At 35.7% G+C, this 21,909-nt stretch overlaps 1 protein-coding gene across 1 annotated transcript in view; it reads right to left on the bottom strand.

Moving 5' to 3' along the window:
* Window positions 1-21,909, bottom strand: part of CA10 (carbonic anhydrase 10) — a gene marked incomplete at its 5' end in the record, with an annotated part of 205,775 nt that overhangs the window by 67,763 nt on the left and 116,103 nt on the right. The window contains one exon of the mRNA XM_053708336.1: window positions 1,889-2,074. Within this exon, the coding sequence (XP_053564311.1) occupies window positions 1,889-2,074 (186 nt within the window). The remainder of the gene's footprint in view (window positions 1-1,888; window positions 2,075-21,909) is intronic.

Below are 21,909 nucleotides of genomic sequence, written 5' to 3'. Positions count from 1 at the left end.
GTTAAAATACAATCTCCATACGCACGTTGCATAGTACTGCGCAACTTCCGTAGCTAGATTGTATTTTTAACTCTTCCTTCGTCGGTTTTCACTGTTGTCCAACCAGGCACTGTAGGGAGTTGCGGCACAACCGGGGTGTAATCATCAAAGGAAATTAATTCCTGCTTGATGGTGTCAAGGACCATCAACATCTTCTCGTGGACCACCAGTGGTCCAGGGACCACTGGTTGGCGACCACTGGTCTATATAATAGCTCTATAGAACACGGCAGAGACCAGGTCAGTTCAATAAATGTGGATCATTCAGACAAATGGGTAAAAAAGAAGCAGGGTTCAGCAATACTGAGGCAGTACAGACAAAATAAGCCAGAAGTCAAAGACAAAAAACAAACAAAGTTCAGTAACAGCAGAATCAATCAGAATAAAATGGCACAAGAAGGGATGCAGCATTGCTTTAAATTGCGTCAAAAAAGGTGTCAAAATATTGTGTACCAAAGAAATGGATAACTGAATAATCAGGACATGTGGCATCGTTTGTACTGAACAACGGCGGCAGAAATGAGTGAATCACATGGAGAAAGACTCTTACGTAACTGGAGTGATGAAACCAAGAATTGTACTGACACATTTAAAATCTGTTATGTTTGATGTTAGGATTAAGGATTAGTGTTAAAATAAGGTTTAGGGGTGTTTGTTAGGATTAGGGGTTATGATAATGATTGGGGTAGGTTAAGGCTCTGGTTATTGTGTCATTTAGCTTAGCATTTAGGATTGGGTATGACGCTAACTTTAAGGTAGGAGATAGGGATAAACAAAGAAAAACTGCTTTGCTGTCAGAGAAGTTTGAAATACTTTGGAAAGCAGCTATGAGACTAAATTAATCTAAAATATGAAATTTGGAATGACATAACAACCCAGTTATGCAAGCACCTCTTGTGTATCAATTCTTAATAATAATAATGGAAAAAAAATATTTCCAAAAATATATTTAATCCTTAGCATCTTCTGATGTATACCCATTATTTTCTACAGAACGTCTCATTTTTACCTCCCAAGTGCATAAATCCCCTATATACACCTGCACTTTCTCAGCATTCCCTTTCCCTGATTAATCTACTCTCCCCTGGAACAGGACATAGTCAAAATACACCCAAGTGCATTTCAATTTTGATTAGAGGCATTTTGCAATATACATATCAGCAAATGATTCTATTAAAAGTGATCACTGTTTCAGTCAAGGGTAATTCTAGATCTTAAAATATGGGTTTTGTGAAAAAGGTCTCAAACAAAGCCACACATCAAGGCTAAAGGGTGGAACTGGTGGGGTGTGGGTCATCCTTTTTATGACTTATACCTATTTTTATATTTAAATTCCCACTGTGCCACCATTTAACTATATGCTTTATCAGTCACTAGGGGTATCTAGCACACATGGAACCCCACAGAATAGCCACTGTTTTTTTTTAAAGCTTTTATTGTAACTGCAACATATTAAGCACTGCCCATATGAGCATGAACTGGCAGATTGTGCATCCTCAGAGAGCCAGCGGTGAAATGTGTTGCCACCTGACCCCTGAACAGGAGCAAGTAAAAAAAATGCAGGTTCATAGAGCATGTGGAAAAATTCTTAATTTTGATTATAATATTCCCTTACAAAAGTATGCTCTAGTTGCAATATAAATGCTAAAAATACAATGTGGTCATATTAAAAACTGGTGTCTACATATACAGCTCAGTGAATGATACTTTTCATTTTAGTTTATTCAACTTATAATAGCTATTGTGTTTATGGTTTCAACATGCTATGTCACTGGATTTTACAGGCTCTTTTTCTGACTTTGGGTTTAAATAAGTAAAATGGATAAAGCTAAAAACATATAAAGACTCACCTCCCCGGAAAAAGCTTGGCCATTGAGAAGATGTTCAGATCCTCGATCATCTTCACTCCCAAAATGTAACCTGATCTCTTCTAAACGATGGCTATACGTGAGCGGACCACCTGAAATGTTTACTAAATGTTCCTTATCAAGCCTTAGTGACACATGTCTTCCTGTATTGTACATAGTTCCTCCCACCTAGAATGAGAATATAGAAAAGAATAAAGTTTGCAGTGAATGTTGTACAATGTACTTCAAGAACGTTTTGTGTGTGAAGGAGAGACACATATGTTACAATATAATGCTAAAACCCCCCACACATTTTACGGGATTTCTCTCCTTGCTGATGTTTAGTCACATTATTCTAAATACTAAGGGCAAGATTACAAGAGAAGCGTTCTGTAACACTTTTGCATGATCGTTAACTACGCTAGAAGTAAGCTTTTTTGCGCACGTCAGTTTGCGCTCGTATTACAATTTGAAAGTAAATTGTTTTTGCTCGTGCGATAACCCGACGCGAGTAAAAAAACTGAACTTAGAATATTGCGCATGTGATAACCTATTCCCCAATAGAAGTCATTGGAGCAAAAAATCTAACACCATACTCGCGCGTAAACCAGATCTCATATTCTCAAGTGTGCTAACCCGACATGAAAATATAAATATTTCATATTCTAATGTTGTTCACGAAGAATATCTATTTAAGTATACTTAGAACATATTCCCTTATGTGCATAACATTGGAATGTGAAATATTTACATTAAACACATAGTTAAATCCTTTATTAAATATGAATATTGCATTAAATATGATTTTTCAAGTTTTCATCAACTTAACTGCAAAGGGCTCCAATGTGTCTATAAATGTGTACATTTGTATTTATATGTGTATATATGTCTGTAAATACATATATACACATATAAATACATGTATACACATATAAATACATATGCACACATATAAATACATATATACACATATAAATACATATATACACATATAAATACATATGCACACATATAAATACATATATACACATATAAATACATATATACACATATAAATACATATATACACATATAAATACATATATACACATATAAATACATATGCATACATATATTGACATATATCTATACATGAATATACATCTTTAGATATGTATACGTATGTATCTCTATGTTAAAGTCCTTTACCTGCATTTTTTTCTTACACCTGAGACTTCATATATTTGAGCCCTTATTATTTAGATGGTGTTATTATGAGTGTAACTGTACTTTGTAATGTATTTTTGAAGTGTTTTGTGACATTTTTTTGTTTTGCGAAACAGTTAACCATAACTCTGAGAATCCACTAACTCGACGCACGTTAACTTCAATTGCGCTCAAGTGATCACGTTTACTTTCAACTTGTAATATGAGCGAAAAACCTGATGTGCATAAACAGCCATGGTAAAGCCCTTCTCGCTTGCGCGCAACAGTTTGCACACCACTTGTAATCTAGCCCTAAATAAATCTTTTGTAACACTGCAAACTTTTAGTGTGACATTGGCAGGATGACATGTAAGTGTACCCAATTACTATTTGTATAGAAGCTTGTTCAAGTTATATGGGAGTCAAAAGATAAAGGATAAGTCAAAAGGAAACTTTCATAAATTAGATAGTGCCTATCATTTATAAAAAAAGCCAATTTATTTTTAATTAACATGCCTCTTTCTCACAGTCTCCTTTGTTTAAACTCAGCTCCTTCCCATGTGAGCATACAGAGATAGGGTCAGGATTGTGCATGTGTCTTGAGTACTCTCATCCAGATGTGAACCCTCAAAACAATGCCTGTTTGCGGGAGAGCAATGATTAACCAGACATTATAAGTGCTTGTGGTAGCAATTAGTGATCAGAAAATTAACCAGAGATCCAATCTCTGGTTAATTTTCTAAAAGTGCCCTAAATGCCCTCAAATAAAAATAACCTTTTTTTGTATAAAAAAACAACTGCACTAGGCAGTTTGGGGTTCTAAAGTTGGTGGGAGTCGGGTGTTAGAAAAAAAAACTACACTGAAAAGTGCCTTTACATTGCGGTCTATGGAAACCGTGTGTTCCCATAGACCGCAATGTAAATATATATGTATATGCATATATACATATATATATTTATGTGTTAATATGTGTATATTAACATGTAAATATATATGTATATATTCATATACATACATATTTAAAAATGCTGCCCAGCTTTTCCATTGCTGTGCTACATACACAGGTAAGGTCACTGGTGATTTTTATCATTAACAATGTCATGTAGGATGACATCAGTAATGCCATTGATGATGTCATGCAGTATATTTTATCAGACTTTCATATTTTACCTTTAGAGATTGCCTTTATAAATATCTCTAAATGTTAAATATTTTAGAAAAGAGAAAAGAGTTCTCAAACAAATTCATGGTACTGATTTTATACTGTTATAGCACAATTAACACTGTTTGATTTAAGCACTGGGGAATACCCATGGGAATGAGAAAAAGTACTTTTCTGTCAATGCTTTCATATGAAGCAATCTATTCTGCTAAATAAGCAGCACCATTCTGTGTAAAGAAAACAGATGTATAATTGAATGTGCTTCTTTGAATTCAACATTTGTTAATTTTGTTTAACTCTCTGGTATGCTAGGATTTCTTCTAGTTGGAAGGCTCATCTCAGAATGTAAAAATAGATATACTGTTACCAGTGGCAATATAGCTTTAGTTACCTTGAATTAAATTTTAATATGAGTTTACATCAATTAAATTTACATTAATTGGAGGTGTTCTGTATCATTAACAAGACTGACTAAAATGATAAACTAAGGACAGGAGCAGTCAGTCTGCTAAATTGTGGCAAATGGTATCAGAATGTATCTTGACTCCTTAAATAATTTAATAGATAAAAAAAAACCCTACTCCAGCCCATTGTTGACAATTCCTTCAGTACCAAAACAACATTTGAAGTTTACATCACCCTAAACAGACATTTTTTTAAATCAATATACAATCTACAAAACTCACAGACAGATAAATAAATTCCATTTAACCAAAACCTTTAATGATAAGATTTGTTAATCTTCCATCAAATCAAAAAATCAAGTGAAATTAATCTACAGTTTTATTTTTTTTAATGCATAAAATTAGGACTTATGAAGTATATAGCTTTCCAAAATAACCCATAACATTGTTTCACTTGTATTAATCTATTCCCATGATATAATATCTCTGTGACATATTTCATTAAAGGGACAGTCAACACCAGAATTTTTGTTGTTTTAAAAGCTAGATAATCCCTTAATTATCAATTCCCCAGTTTTGCATAACCAACACAGTCATAATTATACACGTTTTACCTCTGTAATTACCTTGTATCTAAGCCTCATCCAGACTGCCCCCTTATTTCATAACATTTTTCAATGTTATCTATATGAAACATGTGAACTAATGCCCTCTAGTGGTGAACAAAGCAAAATTGGTGATAAAAGTAAATTGGAAAGTTGTTTAAAATTACATGCCCTATTTGAAACATGAAAGGTTTTTTTGGACTTGACTGTCCCTTTAACATTGCTACAGTTGTTAATGCTTTTGCTTTATTTAAAAAAACCACCTTGTGGTAGTATCTAAATATATATTAACCCCCCCAAAAAACCATAAATCTAGTTTCCATCAAATATTCAAGATTTCTAGTGACTACCAGTCCAAGAAAGTAAATTTTCTGTTTTTGTAGGTTTGAGTAGGAGCTTAAACTCTGGCATTAACAAAAGTTTTTTGATAACAAAATTATTTGCAAAAGATGGAAACGTCATTGATGTGCCTAAAAAAAATTCACAGATAACATGAATATTTTGGATTACGCAGCGTGCAATTTAGTGCTTTTTTTTTTTTTTTAATTATAGTGCATTTCATATTTACATCTTTCTGCCACATGATAGAGGACATTTTAAAAGTTTGAGTTGAAAAAATAAAAAAAGATTTATGAAGGTTTGTCCCTGTCCACCAAAACAAGATTATCACTTGTTTACATCCACCAATGAGGTTTAATACTGCAGTATGCAACATGAAATTTATGATTTCAGTTTAAAATGAAAACAAAATAAAGTTACATTTTTATGATTTAAAATCTTTCCTGTGCGTGTTAAAAATGTTTCTACAATTTCCCTTACAACCTCTAATAACTAGACAATAGAGATAACCAATGGCACTCATTAGGTATATTGAACCCCAATCCCTAATAGAGCCACTGATTCAGGCTGGGTCTAGGTGCTGTGTATTGATTCAATGAACACAATCTGAGAAGAGAGGTAGTGAGATTACCTCTCCAAAAATACACTCAGGGGACACAAAAACAAAATATGTATCTATAGGTAACTTAACACTAACATCACGTTTGAAAATTAAAAATGGCAAATAGCACAAAAGTATTCATAAAATTTAAAGGACCAGTCAACACATTAGATTTGCATAATCAACAAATGCAAGATAACAAGACAATGCAATAGCACTTAGCCTGAACTTCAACTGAGTAGTAAATTTTTTTATAACAAATTTCAAAGTTATGTATATTTCCACTCTCCCTGTACCATGTGACAGCAATCAGCCAATCACAAATGCATATATGTATAGTCTGTGAATTCTTGCACATGCTCAGTAGGATCTGGTGACTCAAAAATTGTTAATATAAAAGACTGTGCACATTTTTTTTAATGAAAGTAAATTGGAAAGTTGTTTAAAATTACATACTGTATCTGAATCATGAAAATTTAATTTAACCTGAGTGTCCCTTTAACTTTTATTGGGGTAAAGTAAAATTAGGAAAATATGTTAAAAACACACATAGGTACTTAACGTAGTGAATATAATGGTTCAATTATCAGGGTAATCTAATTGAAATAGGTGTGTAATACAGGATTGTTATTGCTGTGTTTGTCACTTGTAGTGATAACATTGAAATAATCTCAATGGTAAATTAATACCTCAGTTGGAAGATCTCTTATGTGCAATAGACTAATAACTGTCTGGTATTTCATTATGGAGCCAAATATGTATGGACATATATTATTGTAGCTATAAAAAATATATGAATCAAAAGAAAAAAGAAAAGAGCAATTAACATACACCTAGATTACGAGTTTTGCGTTACAGTTTTAACGCTGAAAAAAATGGCCATTTCAGCGTAAAAACAGTAATGCAGCCATTACGAGTCTTGTCGGTATAGCTGTACCGCAAGCATTTTAGCTTGTAACGTCAATCCCACACTCAAAAAAAATGATGTTTTTGCGTGGGATGTCCTTTGCGCCGGTATTACAGGTTGTGCGGTGATGCTAAAATGCTTGCGTTCCAGCCTATACCGACACGATCCATTCCGCTATCTGAAAACAGTAGTTATGAGTTTTGCGCAACAAAAATTAAAAAAAACCCTCATAATTAAAATGTTACAAACTATACTAGCACCCATAAACTACCTATTAACCCCTAAACCGAGGCCCTCCCGCATTGCAAACACTATTTAAAACTTATTAACCCCAAATCTGCCACTCCCGACATCGCTGCCACTAATAAAAGGTATGTTGAAGAGAGAATCGTTCATTTGTTTTCAGACAGACAATATCACAACTGTGGTATATGTCAATCATCAGGGTGAGACTTGCAGTCCCCAAGCCATGAAAGATGTATTTTGGATACTTGCTTGGACGGAATTAAGCTCCTGTCTAATTTCTGTGGTTCATATCCCAGGTATAGACAATTGGGAAGTGGATTATCTCAGCCGTCAGACTTTACATCTGGGGGAGTGGTCGCTCCATCTAGATGTGTTTTCTCAGATTGTTCAGATGTGGGGTCTTCCAGAAATAGATCTGATGGCTTCGCATCTAAATAAGAAACTTCCCAGGTACCTGTCCAGATCCAGGGATCCTCAGGCAGAAGCAGTGGATGCGTTAGCAGTTCCTTGGTGGTACCAACCTGCTTATATCTTCCCACCTCTAGTTCTTCTTCCAAAAGTGATCTCCAAAATCATCATGGAACAATTGTTTGTGTTGCTGGTAGCTCCAGCATGACCTCACAGGTTTTGGTATGCGGATCTTGTCCGGATGTCCAGTTGCCAACCCTGGCCACTTCCATTAAGGCTAGACCTTCTGTCTCAAGGTCTGTTTTTCCATCAGGATCTCAAATCATTAAATTTGAGGGTATGGAAATTGAACGCCTAGTGCTTAGTTATAGAGGATTCTCTGACTCAGTGATTAATACTATGTTACAGGCTCGTAAATCTGTTTCTAGGAAGATTTATTATCGAGTTTGGAAGACATATTTCATGGTGTTCTTATCATAAATTTTCCTGGCATTCTTTTAGAATTCATAGAATTTTACAGTTTCTTCAGGATGCTCTTTCTGTTTTATTTCACGGAAAGATTGCTAAACTTCCTGATATTCACTGTTTTGTACAGGTTTGGTCCATATCAAGCCTGTCATTAAATCAATCTCTCCTCCTTGGAGTCTTAATTTGATTTTTAAGGCCTTACAGGCTCCTCCTTTTGAGCCTATGCATTTTTTGGACATTGAACTACTTTCTTGGAAAGTGTTGTTCCTTTTGGCCATCTCTTCTGCTAGAAGAGTTTCTGAATTATCTGCTCTTTCTTGTGAATCTCCATTTCTGATTTTCCATCAGGATAAGGCAGTTTTGCGGACTTCATTTAAATTCTTACCTAAGGTTGTGAATTCTAACAACATTAATAGAGAAATTGTTGTCCCTTTAAACTTAAAGGGACAGTCTAGTCAAAATTAATTAATTGATATCATCGAATTTGCTTTGTTCTGTTAGTATTCTTCATTGAAAGGCCCGGGGCTCTATGATGAAGGGTCAGGATTAGTGCGGCTCTCAAGTGTGCTATAGGTAAGTACTTTAACCCCTAAAGCTAATTAAAAGGAAACTAATGAATACTGACAAATTTTATCAATATTTCTTAATTTTCTTTAAATGATATAGTGCATTTGTTCGGATATTCGTTTTCTGATGTAACAAATGCACAAAACTATCAAATAGTGTTAATGTGAACTTTTTAACTTTTTCCCCCTGCAAAAAGCCTTCCCAAATGTGGAGTAATAGATTTAATGGCATTAATTTGCTTGTTTGTTCATAGAAGGGGCCCTTGTTTAGTATTTTGAAAGAAATACAAAGAATGCAGCAACATTAATAATTTTTTATATTTGTTCAAAATCCAAATCCAAATATTGTAAATGCTACATAGATCTTCTCTTTTAAACAAAAATAGTCAAATTTAAGTAGGGAAGATTTGTAAAGCAAAATCCAAAATGTATTCAAATATTTTAGAAAAAAAAAGGACTAGATTACAAGTGAAGCATGAAAATATTAGTTCTATTGTACTCTAACACCGCTCATTGTGCTCGTATCACAAGTTCAAAGAAATCCCAGGGCACGCTAACATCTGAATATTAGATAGCACTGGTGCGCTAAATCCCTCACATATTAGAATGTTATGGGGCTGTGCTAAAAAAAATCATTTAAACTAATGTCACTCTAGTGCTAACCTGAAAGTGAGCTAACCTGAAGACGCGCTAAGTCAAGGATCTTTTTTATTTAAAATATATATATATGGGCATGCACTAAAAATCCATTCCCACTTGGCATAACTAATAACAAAAAGAAACCAAGTGGCTATTCCTTATGAATTGTGTCTCCCCTAATGGAATTAATGATAATAATAATTATTGGGTATACTTATAAAGTATGTTCTATGATATAAGTAAGTTGTGTAGAAGACGCTGATTTGTGCACTGGGTTTAATATGTTTATTGAACTAATCTGAAAATCCAGGCTTTTGAAACACATCGTTGATGCGTCCGTAATACCAATAACTTATCCAAATAGATTAACTTTGGATATTTATCTTTTTACACATTCGCTCATAAGGTTACAATGGAGGAGTAGGTTCTGACGTAATTGGTTAAAAAACAGTCATGTGACTGGACTTGTCTATGTTTTATTAGTCCTCAATCAGGTAGCCTTATAACACACACACTACTAGATTTTCGCTATAAGGATAAAGTGTTTGAGTAGGTGATACTGGGATTGGTTAATAATAGTCACATGACAAAGGTAAGAATGGAAACTATAGCCAGCCAATAGAAAACCTGAAAGCTTTCAGTCCTCATTCAGGTAGTACGTGACCGGACCAATAGGGAAGAGGGTGGGAATGTATGCTACATTCTGATTGGTTGCTTCCATTTTTAAATAGCTTCGGCTACAGTTATTTTCCAACTTTTTCTTGACCAAATATACTTGACAAAGGCCCGTATATGGGCTGAAATGCGTAGCAGTTCATTTTTTCTTTTTATTTTCTGCCAAACCTGTCGAATCGCATACCCCCAACTGATGCTGACGTGACCTGTTATCGGTCAGGAATATCGGGGGTATTACTGTAAGTTACAGTTAATCTTTTTTAACCAGCAAAGGTCTTTCACTGTGTTTTTTGGTGTTAATTTGCATGTAGGTTCTTAGAACCGAGGTATCTACCATTTTTTTAAAATAATAAATAAAAGGTTAAGTTTTAATATCCCCTGTACCTTACGGGAGCTGATTGTGCATTTGTAATCTCTTCTCTGTCACTCCATATGGTGAGACGTCCTTCCTATCAAGTATTTCCTCTAGAGGAGTAGCACCCGGTCACTGTACCGGTCTCTTTGGCCCCATATTATTAGCATAGTGCCACACTCATCCTAACTGATTTTTCATGCGCTAAAGAAGCATTATTAGTTATCATTTACGCACTAACCCGACACTGTGCTAAAGCTGAATGGGCTTTAGTAATACTTCTCATTCCTATGTTCTTCACACAGACAAAAACATTTTTTTTATTTTTAAATAGATATTTCTATAAATATCTGATATTTTTTATTAAAATATATATCTATACCTACATATCTATATGTATGTATATAAGAGCTAGGAAAGGGAGGGCACTCTCAGGATTTATATGCATCAAAGTTAGTTTATTGTTTATAACAACAACGTTAGAAAGTCATAAGGATAGGTCGACGTTTCGGCTTACACAGAAGCCTTCATCAAGACAGATGAACAACTCACAACGGCGACTAGCAGCCGCACACAACACCACCGGCAAAACAGTATGTATGTATATATATATATATATATATATTTAATTCCAGACACTATAGAGAAGAAAGCATGGTAGAGCTATATGAGATACCATAACTACAGTAGGGGATTTCAGCACTCAAAATATAACCCATTTAATCTAATATCTTAGATATATATGACTGCGGGATAATGTCAAATCCAAAAATGAACCGTACATGCAAAGATTCAATCATATGCAGATAGTTTATTGCAGAATTGCTAAAACAAATATAGCAGCTTAAAAATTTCTCATTAAATCTAATAAGCACCACTGCAGTGGGTTTTAGTTATGCATATCAAACATATCAAACATCATCGCAAACATATTGAAAACACATGCAGCAAACAAAAGTTGGAAGGGCAAAACATAATAAGATGTCAAACTGGACTGGCATTTACATAGATTACTCCATGATAAAGAAAGTAAAATGTCCTTTGAACAAACAGTGTTAGTCCCGAAATTAAGAGATCAGGTGCCTCAATTAGTTGCAATATAAACCAATTTTGTAATCCAACAGATTAGGCATGGACAATCCTGCAATCATATTCATAACAATATATGTTAACCGAGGTGAAAGCTTGAAGACTGTGCAGATTGATAGCAAATTGACCATATCTCAGTGGTGCAAACTAGAAGTAATAGAGCAGACCTGTTTGTAGACACTGCAGCGGCATCCGAGAAACAAAATCACAGGGCTGATAAGTTATGGACCGGGACATGAGCCTCAGGCATCCTTATCTCACCTATGCCGACAGCCAAACGTATCTCCTTGCTCGTTAGGGACACGGACTATGCAGGTGAGCTCTCCGCCTCTGTGCGTAAACCATATCCAGGCGACTTGATATAACCGCTTGAGTACCGCAAGAACCAGGCTTGCTTCTTCAGTTTGAATTTCCCGGGCAGATCAGACCAGCTGCTTGTACTACAGGTATCTTACTAGCTGCTTTAGAAGAGTCAACGCGCATTTCGCCCCATAATGCTGAGCGAAACAGGGGCCTCGTCAGGACTGTCAATCACATCAACTTGCGGGCTTATATTGCTACACCATTGGAGGAGTGGTTTCTATTTTAAACCAATACAATTAGCTGCTCATGCCAAGCCTCTGAAATTAGATGCTAATTAAAAGAAATGATAAGAGATTAGAAAAACTGAAAGATGATGTTGAGAAGGCTTTGGAGGTGGTAAATAAATTTGATAATGACCCTAATTTTAATAAATTGAATGAAGAAACAAAAACTCACATTTCTAAGTTACAAGCAGAAATTAAGATGAGGAAGTGTAGAAAGTTACATCGTGACCAAGAAGATTATTTGAATAAAAAGGTCTATGTTTACAAGTTTGATAGATGATCATATGACTCAGGCACTGACATGTCTGATATTGAAACTGATTTTGAAAGGGTGTCAAAAAACGATGGAACGTCTGGGTCACAAGGTATGGATCAAGGAGGAGGAGGAGGAGGGGTGGGAGGAAGAGGTGGAGAGAACAGAAATTTGAACCTAGTAGAACAGAGATACCACCAACGCAATCAGAGAGGGAGAGGAGAGAATATGAGACAAGGTTACAGGAGCAGAGGGAGACCACGCAGAAGACCCTATCAGGGCTATTAGTCCCAAATATAGTCACAGATGAATTGCAGATAATAAATCTTTCCTCGTTTAGGTTAAATTTGACTCATATTGAGGTATTGAAGAAAGGTCTGTCATTTTGCCCCACAAGTAAATTAAATAAGTTTGACTTAATTAAGGACCTTCACCTTTTTGCCAGAAAAATAGTGTTACATTATACTATGGCTCAGCATTCAGAGCAACAAAAGGATGAGGAAACACTAAAGATATTAACATCATTCTTATTAGAAAATGAAGATAGTGAGGCTAATGCTGGACTAAATCCTACCTTTAGAACTAATTTTAAATTGAAATCTACATTTATGCCCTCTATAGCACAAGTCCCTGCAGTGTCACTTTTTGTAAAAGCTGTGGAAAAACAAATTCGCAAATTGCCAGACGATTAGATCTGGGCAGATAATTTAACAGCTAAACAGAGACAAGCATTAAAGGAGCTTAATACAGCAAAAGGGGTCATTTATAAGCCAGCAGATAAGGGCGGAAACTTAGTTCTATTAGATGAGTCTTTCTATTTAAATGAGGTAAAAAGACAATTATTTAACAAATTGCAATATGAGAAACTTCCTAGGAATCCTATTAATCAAATGAAGCTAAAACTAAGTAGAATTCTACAGGAAGCAAAGATGGAAGGTCTACTCTCTCCTAATGAGTTCAAATTTATGAATCCAATGTGTCCGGTCAAGCCGACCTTTTTATTATCCCTAAAATCCATAAGAGTAGAACACATCCTCCAGGAAGACCGATCGTGTCTGGGATTGACGGCATTAGTGAACACATTGGACAATATGTTGATTTCTTTCTAAGACCTTACCTTCTGTCCCTCCCCTCCTATGTTAAAGACACTCCAGATCTTTTGAGAAAACTTGATGACCTAACTGTTCCTTCTAGCACTATCCTACTCTCTCTAGATGTAGAGAGACTTTACTCGTCTATAACTCACGAGAAAGGAATTAGAGCATGTGAACATTTTCTAAAAACCAGGGGACCAGGCAGTAACAGACATACAGCCTTTGTCATAAAACTCCTTCATTTCATCCTTGAAAATAATGTATTCCAGTTTGATAACTCTATATATAGGCAGGTCAGGGGGACAGTCATGGGTGCAGTATGTGCACCAACTTATGCATGTCTCCACTTGGGAGCATGGGAGTTGGATGTTTTTGAACAATTTAGTGAAGCTTTCGACTCCCATGTCTCCCTATGGATTAGGTTTGTGGATGACATTTTCATACTATGGGATGGCCCCCTGGCCTGCCTACATGAGTTTGTCTCTGATTTAAATAAAAATGATCGAAACATTTTTCTCACTTATGCTTATTGTGATAAAGAATTACCTTTTCTAGATATCTGCATTAAAAAAGAAGGTAGTCGTATCTCAACTGAAAATTTTCGGAAAGATACAGCGACTAACAATCTTTTAGAAGCCTCAAGTGGGCATCCAGAGCCCTTTAAAAAAGGCATCCCATATGGCCAACTGCTAAGATTAAAAAGGAATTGTTCCTCGAATAATAAATTTAACCCTCATGCTGAAAAAATGTGTAAACGCTTTATTGAAAGAGGCTATTCTCATAATTTTGTTAAAAGAACCTTAAATAAAGTACGCAAATTAAATCGTCATGACCTCCTATATACTCAAAAAGAAACTAAGTCTGATAACAGTATCAGATTTATTACTACTTTTAATTGCCAATGGCCAAGTATTAGAAATATTCTATCTCAAAATTGGCATATATTAACCTTGGATGACAAAATTGCAGATAAAGTGGGGAATAGACCATTATTGACCGCAAAAAAATCTCCTAATCTTAAAGATAAGTTAGTTAAAAGTAGATTTGTACCAGCTACGAACTGGTTAAATAAGCAACAAGTGAAAGGAAGCTTTACCTATGGACATTGTGTCTAATGTCCCTACATGCTTAAAAGCAAAACATTTTCAGCTAATACAGGTAAAAACTATACTATTTTTATGTTGTTTTGTTTGTTTTTCAAATTGTAACTCTGTGGGGGTTGTCTATCTTTTGGGGTGCTCCTGTCCCCTGTTCTATGTTGGTAAAACGAAACGTTTGTTCAAGGACAGGGTACAGGAGCACAGGGATGACATCCTCTACGAAAGAGACACAAGTGTTGCTCGTCATTTTAGGGAGGTACATAATAGTAGTACTGTTTCTTTAAAATTTAAAATTTGTAGGGATTGACAGAGGGATAACCAATGGTAGAGGTGGGAATGAAGATAATTGTTTATTAAAGAAGGAAGCGAGATGGACATTTATGTTAAATACAGTGTCCCCTTTTGTCCTAAATGAAAGGATTGAGTATGCTTCTTTTCTTAATTAAAGCCCAAACTATATAATACGATTTCTTTAATACAAGTTTCTCTGCCTTATTTAAGTGTAAAAGGAAATGTCCTCTTTAGAAGCATTGACACATTTTGTTAGCGTTAAGAGTTTATTGTTCCTTTATTTTCTATTTCCTCATTTGTTTGTGTAAAAAATTTTGAGTCATTTCTGCTGTGAAACACCATCAAAGTATTCTCCTAAACTATTTAAAAATAGGATCAAAGTATACTATCTAGACTTATAGTGTTTATTCTTCTTAGGCAATATGTTTAAGTTATGTCCGTTATACTAGTATTGATAACCAATGTAACAATGTTTGATTGAATCGAAACATGCAAGTGATTTTTGAGATGCAGTTAAAGTTTCTTTTGCTGAATTGTTTAACAAAAAATGTTCTTTCACATTATAGAAAATGGCTAATTTGTATCACTTTATTTATGTGTTGGAAAACACTGAATGTAATTGTAAGATGGGCATGATCGTTCCGTCTCATCTATTTTGAGAGGCTTGGCATGAGCAGCTAATTGTATTGGTTTAAAATAGAAACCACTCCTCCAATGGTGTAGCAATATAAGCCCGCAAGTTGATGTGATTGACAGTCCTGACGAGGCCCCTGTTTCGCTCAGCATTATGGGGCGAAATGCGCGTTGACTCTTCTAAAGCAGCTAGTAAGATACCTGTAGTACAAGCAGCTGGTCTGATCTGCCCGGGAAATTCAAACTGAAGAAGCAAGCCTGGTTCTTGCGGTACTCAAGCGGTTATATCAAGTCGCCTGGATATGGTTTACGCACAGAGGCGGAGAGCTCACCTGCATAGTCCGTGTCCCTAACGAGCAAGGAGATACGTTTGGCTGTCGGGATAGGTGAGATAAGGATGCCTGAGGCTCATGTCCCGGTCCGTAACTTATCAGCCCTGTGATTTTGTTTCTCGGATGCCGCTGCAGTGTCTACAAACAGGTCTGCTCTATTACTTCTAGTTTGCACCACTGAGATATGGTCAATTTGCTATCAATCTGCACAGTCTTCAAGCTAAGTTAACATTAGAGGACGCTTTCATCTCGGTTAACATATATTGTTATGAATATGATTGCAGGATTGTCCATGCCTAATCTGTTGGATTACAAAGTTGGTTTATATTGCAACTAATTGAGGCACCTGATCTCTTAATTTCGGGACTAACACTGTTTGTTCAAAGGACATTTTACTTTCTTTATCATGGAGTAATCTATGTAAATGCCAGTCCAGTTTGACATCTTGGTTGAGAGATATTATGTTTTGCCCTTCCAACTTTTGTTTGCTGCATGTGTTTTCAATATGTTTGCGATGATGTTTGATATGTTTGATATGCATTACTAAAACCCACTGCAGTGGTGCTTATTAGATTTAATGAGAAATATATTTTATATTTGTTTTAGCAATTCTGCAATAAACTATCTGCATATGATTAAATCTTTGCATGTATGGTTCATTTTTGGATTTGACATTATCCCGCAGTCATATATATCTAAGATATTAGATTAAATAAATTATATTTTGAGTGCTGAAATCCCCTACTGTAGTCATGGTATCTCATATAGCTCTACCATGTTTTCTTCTCTATAGTGTCTGGAATGAATTATTAATTAATTTTAAAGGGTTCTGCACCACGTTTTACTTCAGCTAAACTGAGTCAATCGATTTGTATAAATTCAGAATAAATGTTCCTATTATTCTTATATTAAGAAGGGTCCTGATATTTTATGTGTCTCTTCCACAACTTTAAATTTATATCTATATCTATATATATTCCCCTCTGTAAAAAATTATAAGACAACTGCAAAATTATCAGTTTCTCTGGTTTTACTATTTATAGGTATGTGTTTGAGTAAAATGAACATTTTTGTTTTATTCTATAAACTCCCAAATTCCAACTAAAAATATTGTAATTTAGAGCATTTATTATATTATATATGCCACTACTGCGGTCATCACTATCCTCTTGCAACTGGACCAGCTGGATGGCAAAAACAGAGCTAGTAATACCTCAAAAGTAATTGAAATAAAAAAAAAAACTATTGACCATGCCCAAAGAGTTAAAAAGAAGATATTTGAGTGAGAAAAAGAAAGGTTCAATTCAGGCTATACTGGCAGAGGGATACAGTGAGCATCAGGTTGCTTCAATCCTTAAAATTTAAAAGATGGCAGTTTATAAGAACAAAGCTACAGTCTGGCAGAGGATGAAACCAATCTCCATTACCTGACTGTCTACTACTATGTTAGTGGATGAGTTTATTTGGGTAAGTACAATATTTTTATTATAGACATTTATATATATATATAAAAGTGGGTAGGAAGCCCTATATATGTATTCAAAGTTTTTTTTCTACCAATAGGACTTTAGAATTAGACCCAAATCGTTATTGAATGTCAATGTTAATAATCCCTCTTACTCAATGTGAGGAATGTGCTCTTTATTAAAAGGTGGTCTTCACTCTACAAGCCAGTGTCCTGTTGAAAATAGCTACCTTGTCAAGATTTGCTACCTTGACGTGCTCATGCTCGCAATTACGTAATTTAAAGGTATTAGTGGAATGCGATTATGTAATGACCAGAATGCGCAGATGCAGGTGCCAAATATTGAATACCGCTGATTGGCTGTAACTGCCTGTGGGGGAGTTCCTAACCAACACAATAAGACACCCAGTGTGTGTGTTGTTAATCAGACACATATACACACTGCACTGTAATTCCCCCATCTCCACTATCTTTTTTGTCTCCGCCTGGGGGGTTGAAGAGGGCGTAGGCCCTCTTGTAAACTTCATCCCCCAAGGTTCCCTTGGGGTGGATGCCAGAAGATCAGTTGGGCCCCCCCTTGAACCCCCCAGATGGAGGGAAAAAAATAGTGAAGATGGGGGAATTACAGTGCAGCATATACAGTATATATGTGATTAACAATGCATACAATAGAAGCAGCAGATCAGTTCCCTCGTTGAGATTTGCTACCTGCATCTGCGCATGCTAGTCATTATATAATCACATCACACACATTCCTTTCAAACATATGTGGAGTGCGATTACGTAATTGTGAGCATGCATAGGTCGAGGTAGCAAGTCTCAACAAGGTAACTATTTTTGACAGAACACTGGCAGCTTCCATATCTGTTAGCCATTTCAGGTGTATCAAATGTTGGTCAGCAAAAAACAAAGGGGACAGGAAGCGCACAACAGGATCTCAGTGTAGCATGTCAATAATACACACTAAAATGGCATTATGTGTGGAATAGGAAGAAGTTTGTTTAGGACTTACAATCTGCTGAGTTACTTCTCTGCATCTTTTCCGAAGAACCAAGCGCAATACAATCCATGGGTCCAGAGGGGAACCCAGGACTGTTGAGTTGTGCTGTTTCTGGAAGGCCCTGCTTCTTGTAACACTGATCACATTCCTCAAAGGTTGAATCTTGTAAGTAGTTCCAACACAGGGGGGTTGGTTTACTTGGCTTTTTTTTTTAATGTTTAATCTTTTATTGAGATTTTTAGCAGTACCAACATAGTAAGGATTTTCATTCACAATAAAAGCACGAGGAGTAAGCATACAAAAAATAATGCGGTCAGCAAGTTACAAGTGTAATTCAATGTATGCTTAAGAAGAGATGTAATAAACATATAGATATGAAATCTCTGTTTTCTATTATATACTCTCCATAGTACATAGGAGGTCACTTTTGGACTCCAAACAAACATATTTCAAAGAGAGGAGAGCTGTGGAAATATTGAGCAATGATATAGATATGTGTTTAAGTATATATTATGATGGGGCTACTTTTGAACCGCCTATAATAAAGATAACAGCAAGTCATAGTTTAGTACTCAGCGTGTAAGCACCACGTGAAATAATGTAATATAAATGAAATTAGCATATAAAACCAAACATAGGGAAATAAGATTAGGCGTATGAATTTACAAGATTAGATCTGAACATTAATCTAATTTGTGATTTTAGGTTTTAGGGTGAGAATCTATAACAAAACATAGGGGCAATAAAAAAGTGTAACTACATAGCAAGATGATTAAAGGTATAATATTATACCGCCTCATATATTGTCATGCTATGATACCAAAGCATGTAAAGATGTCTCTTTTGCACACAACAATATATTTTCAGATAAGGCCATAGTTAAAACAGTGATAGTATAAATAATTGAAACCCTTTTTATGGAGATTATTAACTCCTCACACTCTTCAAAGGGTCACTCATAAGCGTGTTTAAACACAATTTACTCGTAAAGGGAGTCTAATTAACTAAACAGTTCACGTGGGTCTGTAGAGAATAATGATATTATTGAACAAGTTAGTAAGGGTTGTTACTGATATAAAACCTTTGTAAGCAACTGTCTATTTTATATATTGACCTTCAAAGAAAAAAAGGAACCTCTATAAGGTTATAACATGTGTCAATACACCTCTCTCTTGTCACTTCTCAATGGGGTTACGACTACTCTGTCTTAAATTTTACCCACGGTGAGCCTTAAAGGGATAGTAAACACCAAAAATGTTATTGTTTAAAAAGATAGATAATTCCTATATTTACCATTCCCCAGTTTTGCATGACCAACACTGTTATAGAAAGATACTTTTTACCTCTGTAATTACCTTGTATCTAAGCTTCTGCAGACTGCCTCCTTAGATCAGATCTTTTGACAGACTTGAATTTCAGGCAATTAGTGCTGACTCTTAAATAACTTCATGTGCAAGTTATCTATATGAAATACATGAACTAATGCCCTCTAGCTGTGAAAAACTGCCAAATGCTGAGGCGGCATTCAATGACTTAGAAATTAGCATATGAGCCTACCTAGGTTTAGCTTTTAAATAAGCATAACCAGAAAACAAAGCAGATTTGATGATAAAAGTAAATTAGAAAGTTGTTTAAAATTACATGCCCTATTTGAATCATGAAAGTTTAATTTGGACTTTACTATCCCTTTAAGCTAAACTTTTTAAACCTGCGTATTGGAGATTTGTATCGTAGCCTGTTTAGGTGTTATATGTGCAGTCAGGTATAACTTTATCAGCCCAAATACACAAACTAAAATAATATTACAGAAGGGTATAAACATTAATAGGATGCACAAGTAATACTGAGCTAAGAGTATAAATAATGAACAGATAATATTTACAATGTGCTGGACACAGTCATCGAACAAGATTGCTCTCATTAAGGTGCCCCAATGCTAAGGTCCTGAAAATGTAGTCCAGATTATCATTTCAAAATCTGAGGACTGAGGGTTCCTATTACTATGAAAATATTACCCAACGCCAGTTTTTGTATTAGTGATTGTGGGTTTGTCTCTTGATACGTGGGCTTCTGAATGAATGTTATAGTGCTGCCTTGCAAACCATGTAGATACAATATGAGATTCCTGCTATCGCAGTCTGGTAGATAGACTGTATGGAACCCTCTTCTGCAATCTCGGTGGAGTGGACTGTTGGGCTGGGGTGTCCGATGTATCACTTGGCATAAATGGCTGTGTGACTTCAGGCTGCATAATGCTATTTGTAAGGCCCTCCTTTCCCGCATATAGATGACTCATGTCTCGATTTCGGAGATCGGCCACAACTCCTGGATTGATAATTTGATGAGGGAGAACTTTGTAGGCATCAATAGGCAATAGTGTTGCCTGTATGTCCCTTCTCAGCGAGCTCGTTAAAGGTAGGTTGGGATCCGGCATCTTCTCTAGTACAGTGTTTGCATGGATGTTCTGTGCAAACTCTGGGCTAAGCTCCATCTGCTTTGAGGTAGGCGTCATAGAGACCTGTGGCCTCATGTAGCTTCTCATTTCTGCAGTCCCTTCACTGGTCTCACTTTGTAGTGCGGGTTTAGCTGTCTGTTTGCTTCCAGGCTGTAGAAGTAGAGCCAAGTTCTCCATCTTCTTGCAAAACTTGTTTTCAAAGTCTTTCAGGAGAACTTGGATAGTAAAATAGAAATCCCCCATGGTTGATAAATATGTTATATGTAGCTGATCTGTAATTTCTGCAATAATATTGGCAGAGTAATGTTGGCTCTCATATTACTCCGTAAGCAGGGGGGGGGGGGGATGTTGAGAGCCTTCCTAAATGTGGCCACTGCAGGTCCCAATGATCCAGATCACCACATTAGTCATACTCAAAAATTAGCAGAAGTATTTCTTGTAGCACTGAAATTTCATATTCTGTGCTTTTCAGCTTTAGATGACAAGAGAGATGGACGATATTCGGTGGCTTATCAGTTTCTTTGCTTGCAAAAGTGAAAAATGCTGCCAGCCATGACAGCTGCCTGGACACGCCCGTTTACTCAGCATTTTAATCTGTGCATATTGTTATTAAATACGCTACACTGAGAGCCTGTTGTGCGTTTCCTGTCCCCTATGTTTTTGCAGACCAACATATATATATATACTGTATATGTGTATAAATTAGTCAGCACGCACTGGACTTACAATAAAGTGAATCTTTAATGACAAAAGCAGTGAAGTTTTGGGTATTCACCCCTTCATAAGACCAACGTTGGTTGATAAAGGGGTGAATCCCCCGAAACATCACTGCTTTTGGAATTAAAGATTCACTTTATTGTAAGTCCAGTGAGTGCTGACTACTTTATACTTATTGGATTTTTACTTCAGTACCTTGGCCATTATTGAAACTGTTTGTGAGAGTGCACCTATCTGACTTGTGTGTGTGTATACAGTATATATATATATATATATATATATATATATATATATATGTGTGTGTGTGTGTATGTATTGCATGTGTGCACATACATATTTACACATATAAACACATAAATACATGTGTATAAACATATATATACACATTGGAGCCCTTTCCAGTCAAACACTTTGTCATATACCATATGCCTCTTTAACCCTTTTAAAACC

The sequence above is a fragment of the Bombina bombina genome, chromosome 1 (assembly GCF_027579735.1).
Source record: "Bombina bombina isolate aBomBom1 chromosome 1, aBomBom1.pri, whole genome shotgun sequence".
Taxonomy (NCBI): Eukaryota; Metazoa; Chordata; class Amphibia; order Anura; family Bombinatoridae; genus Bombina; species Bombina bombina.
Note: the sequence above shows the minus strand (reverse complement) of the source record. Positions and strands in the feature narration are given on the sequence as shown.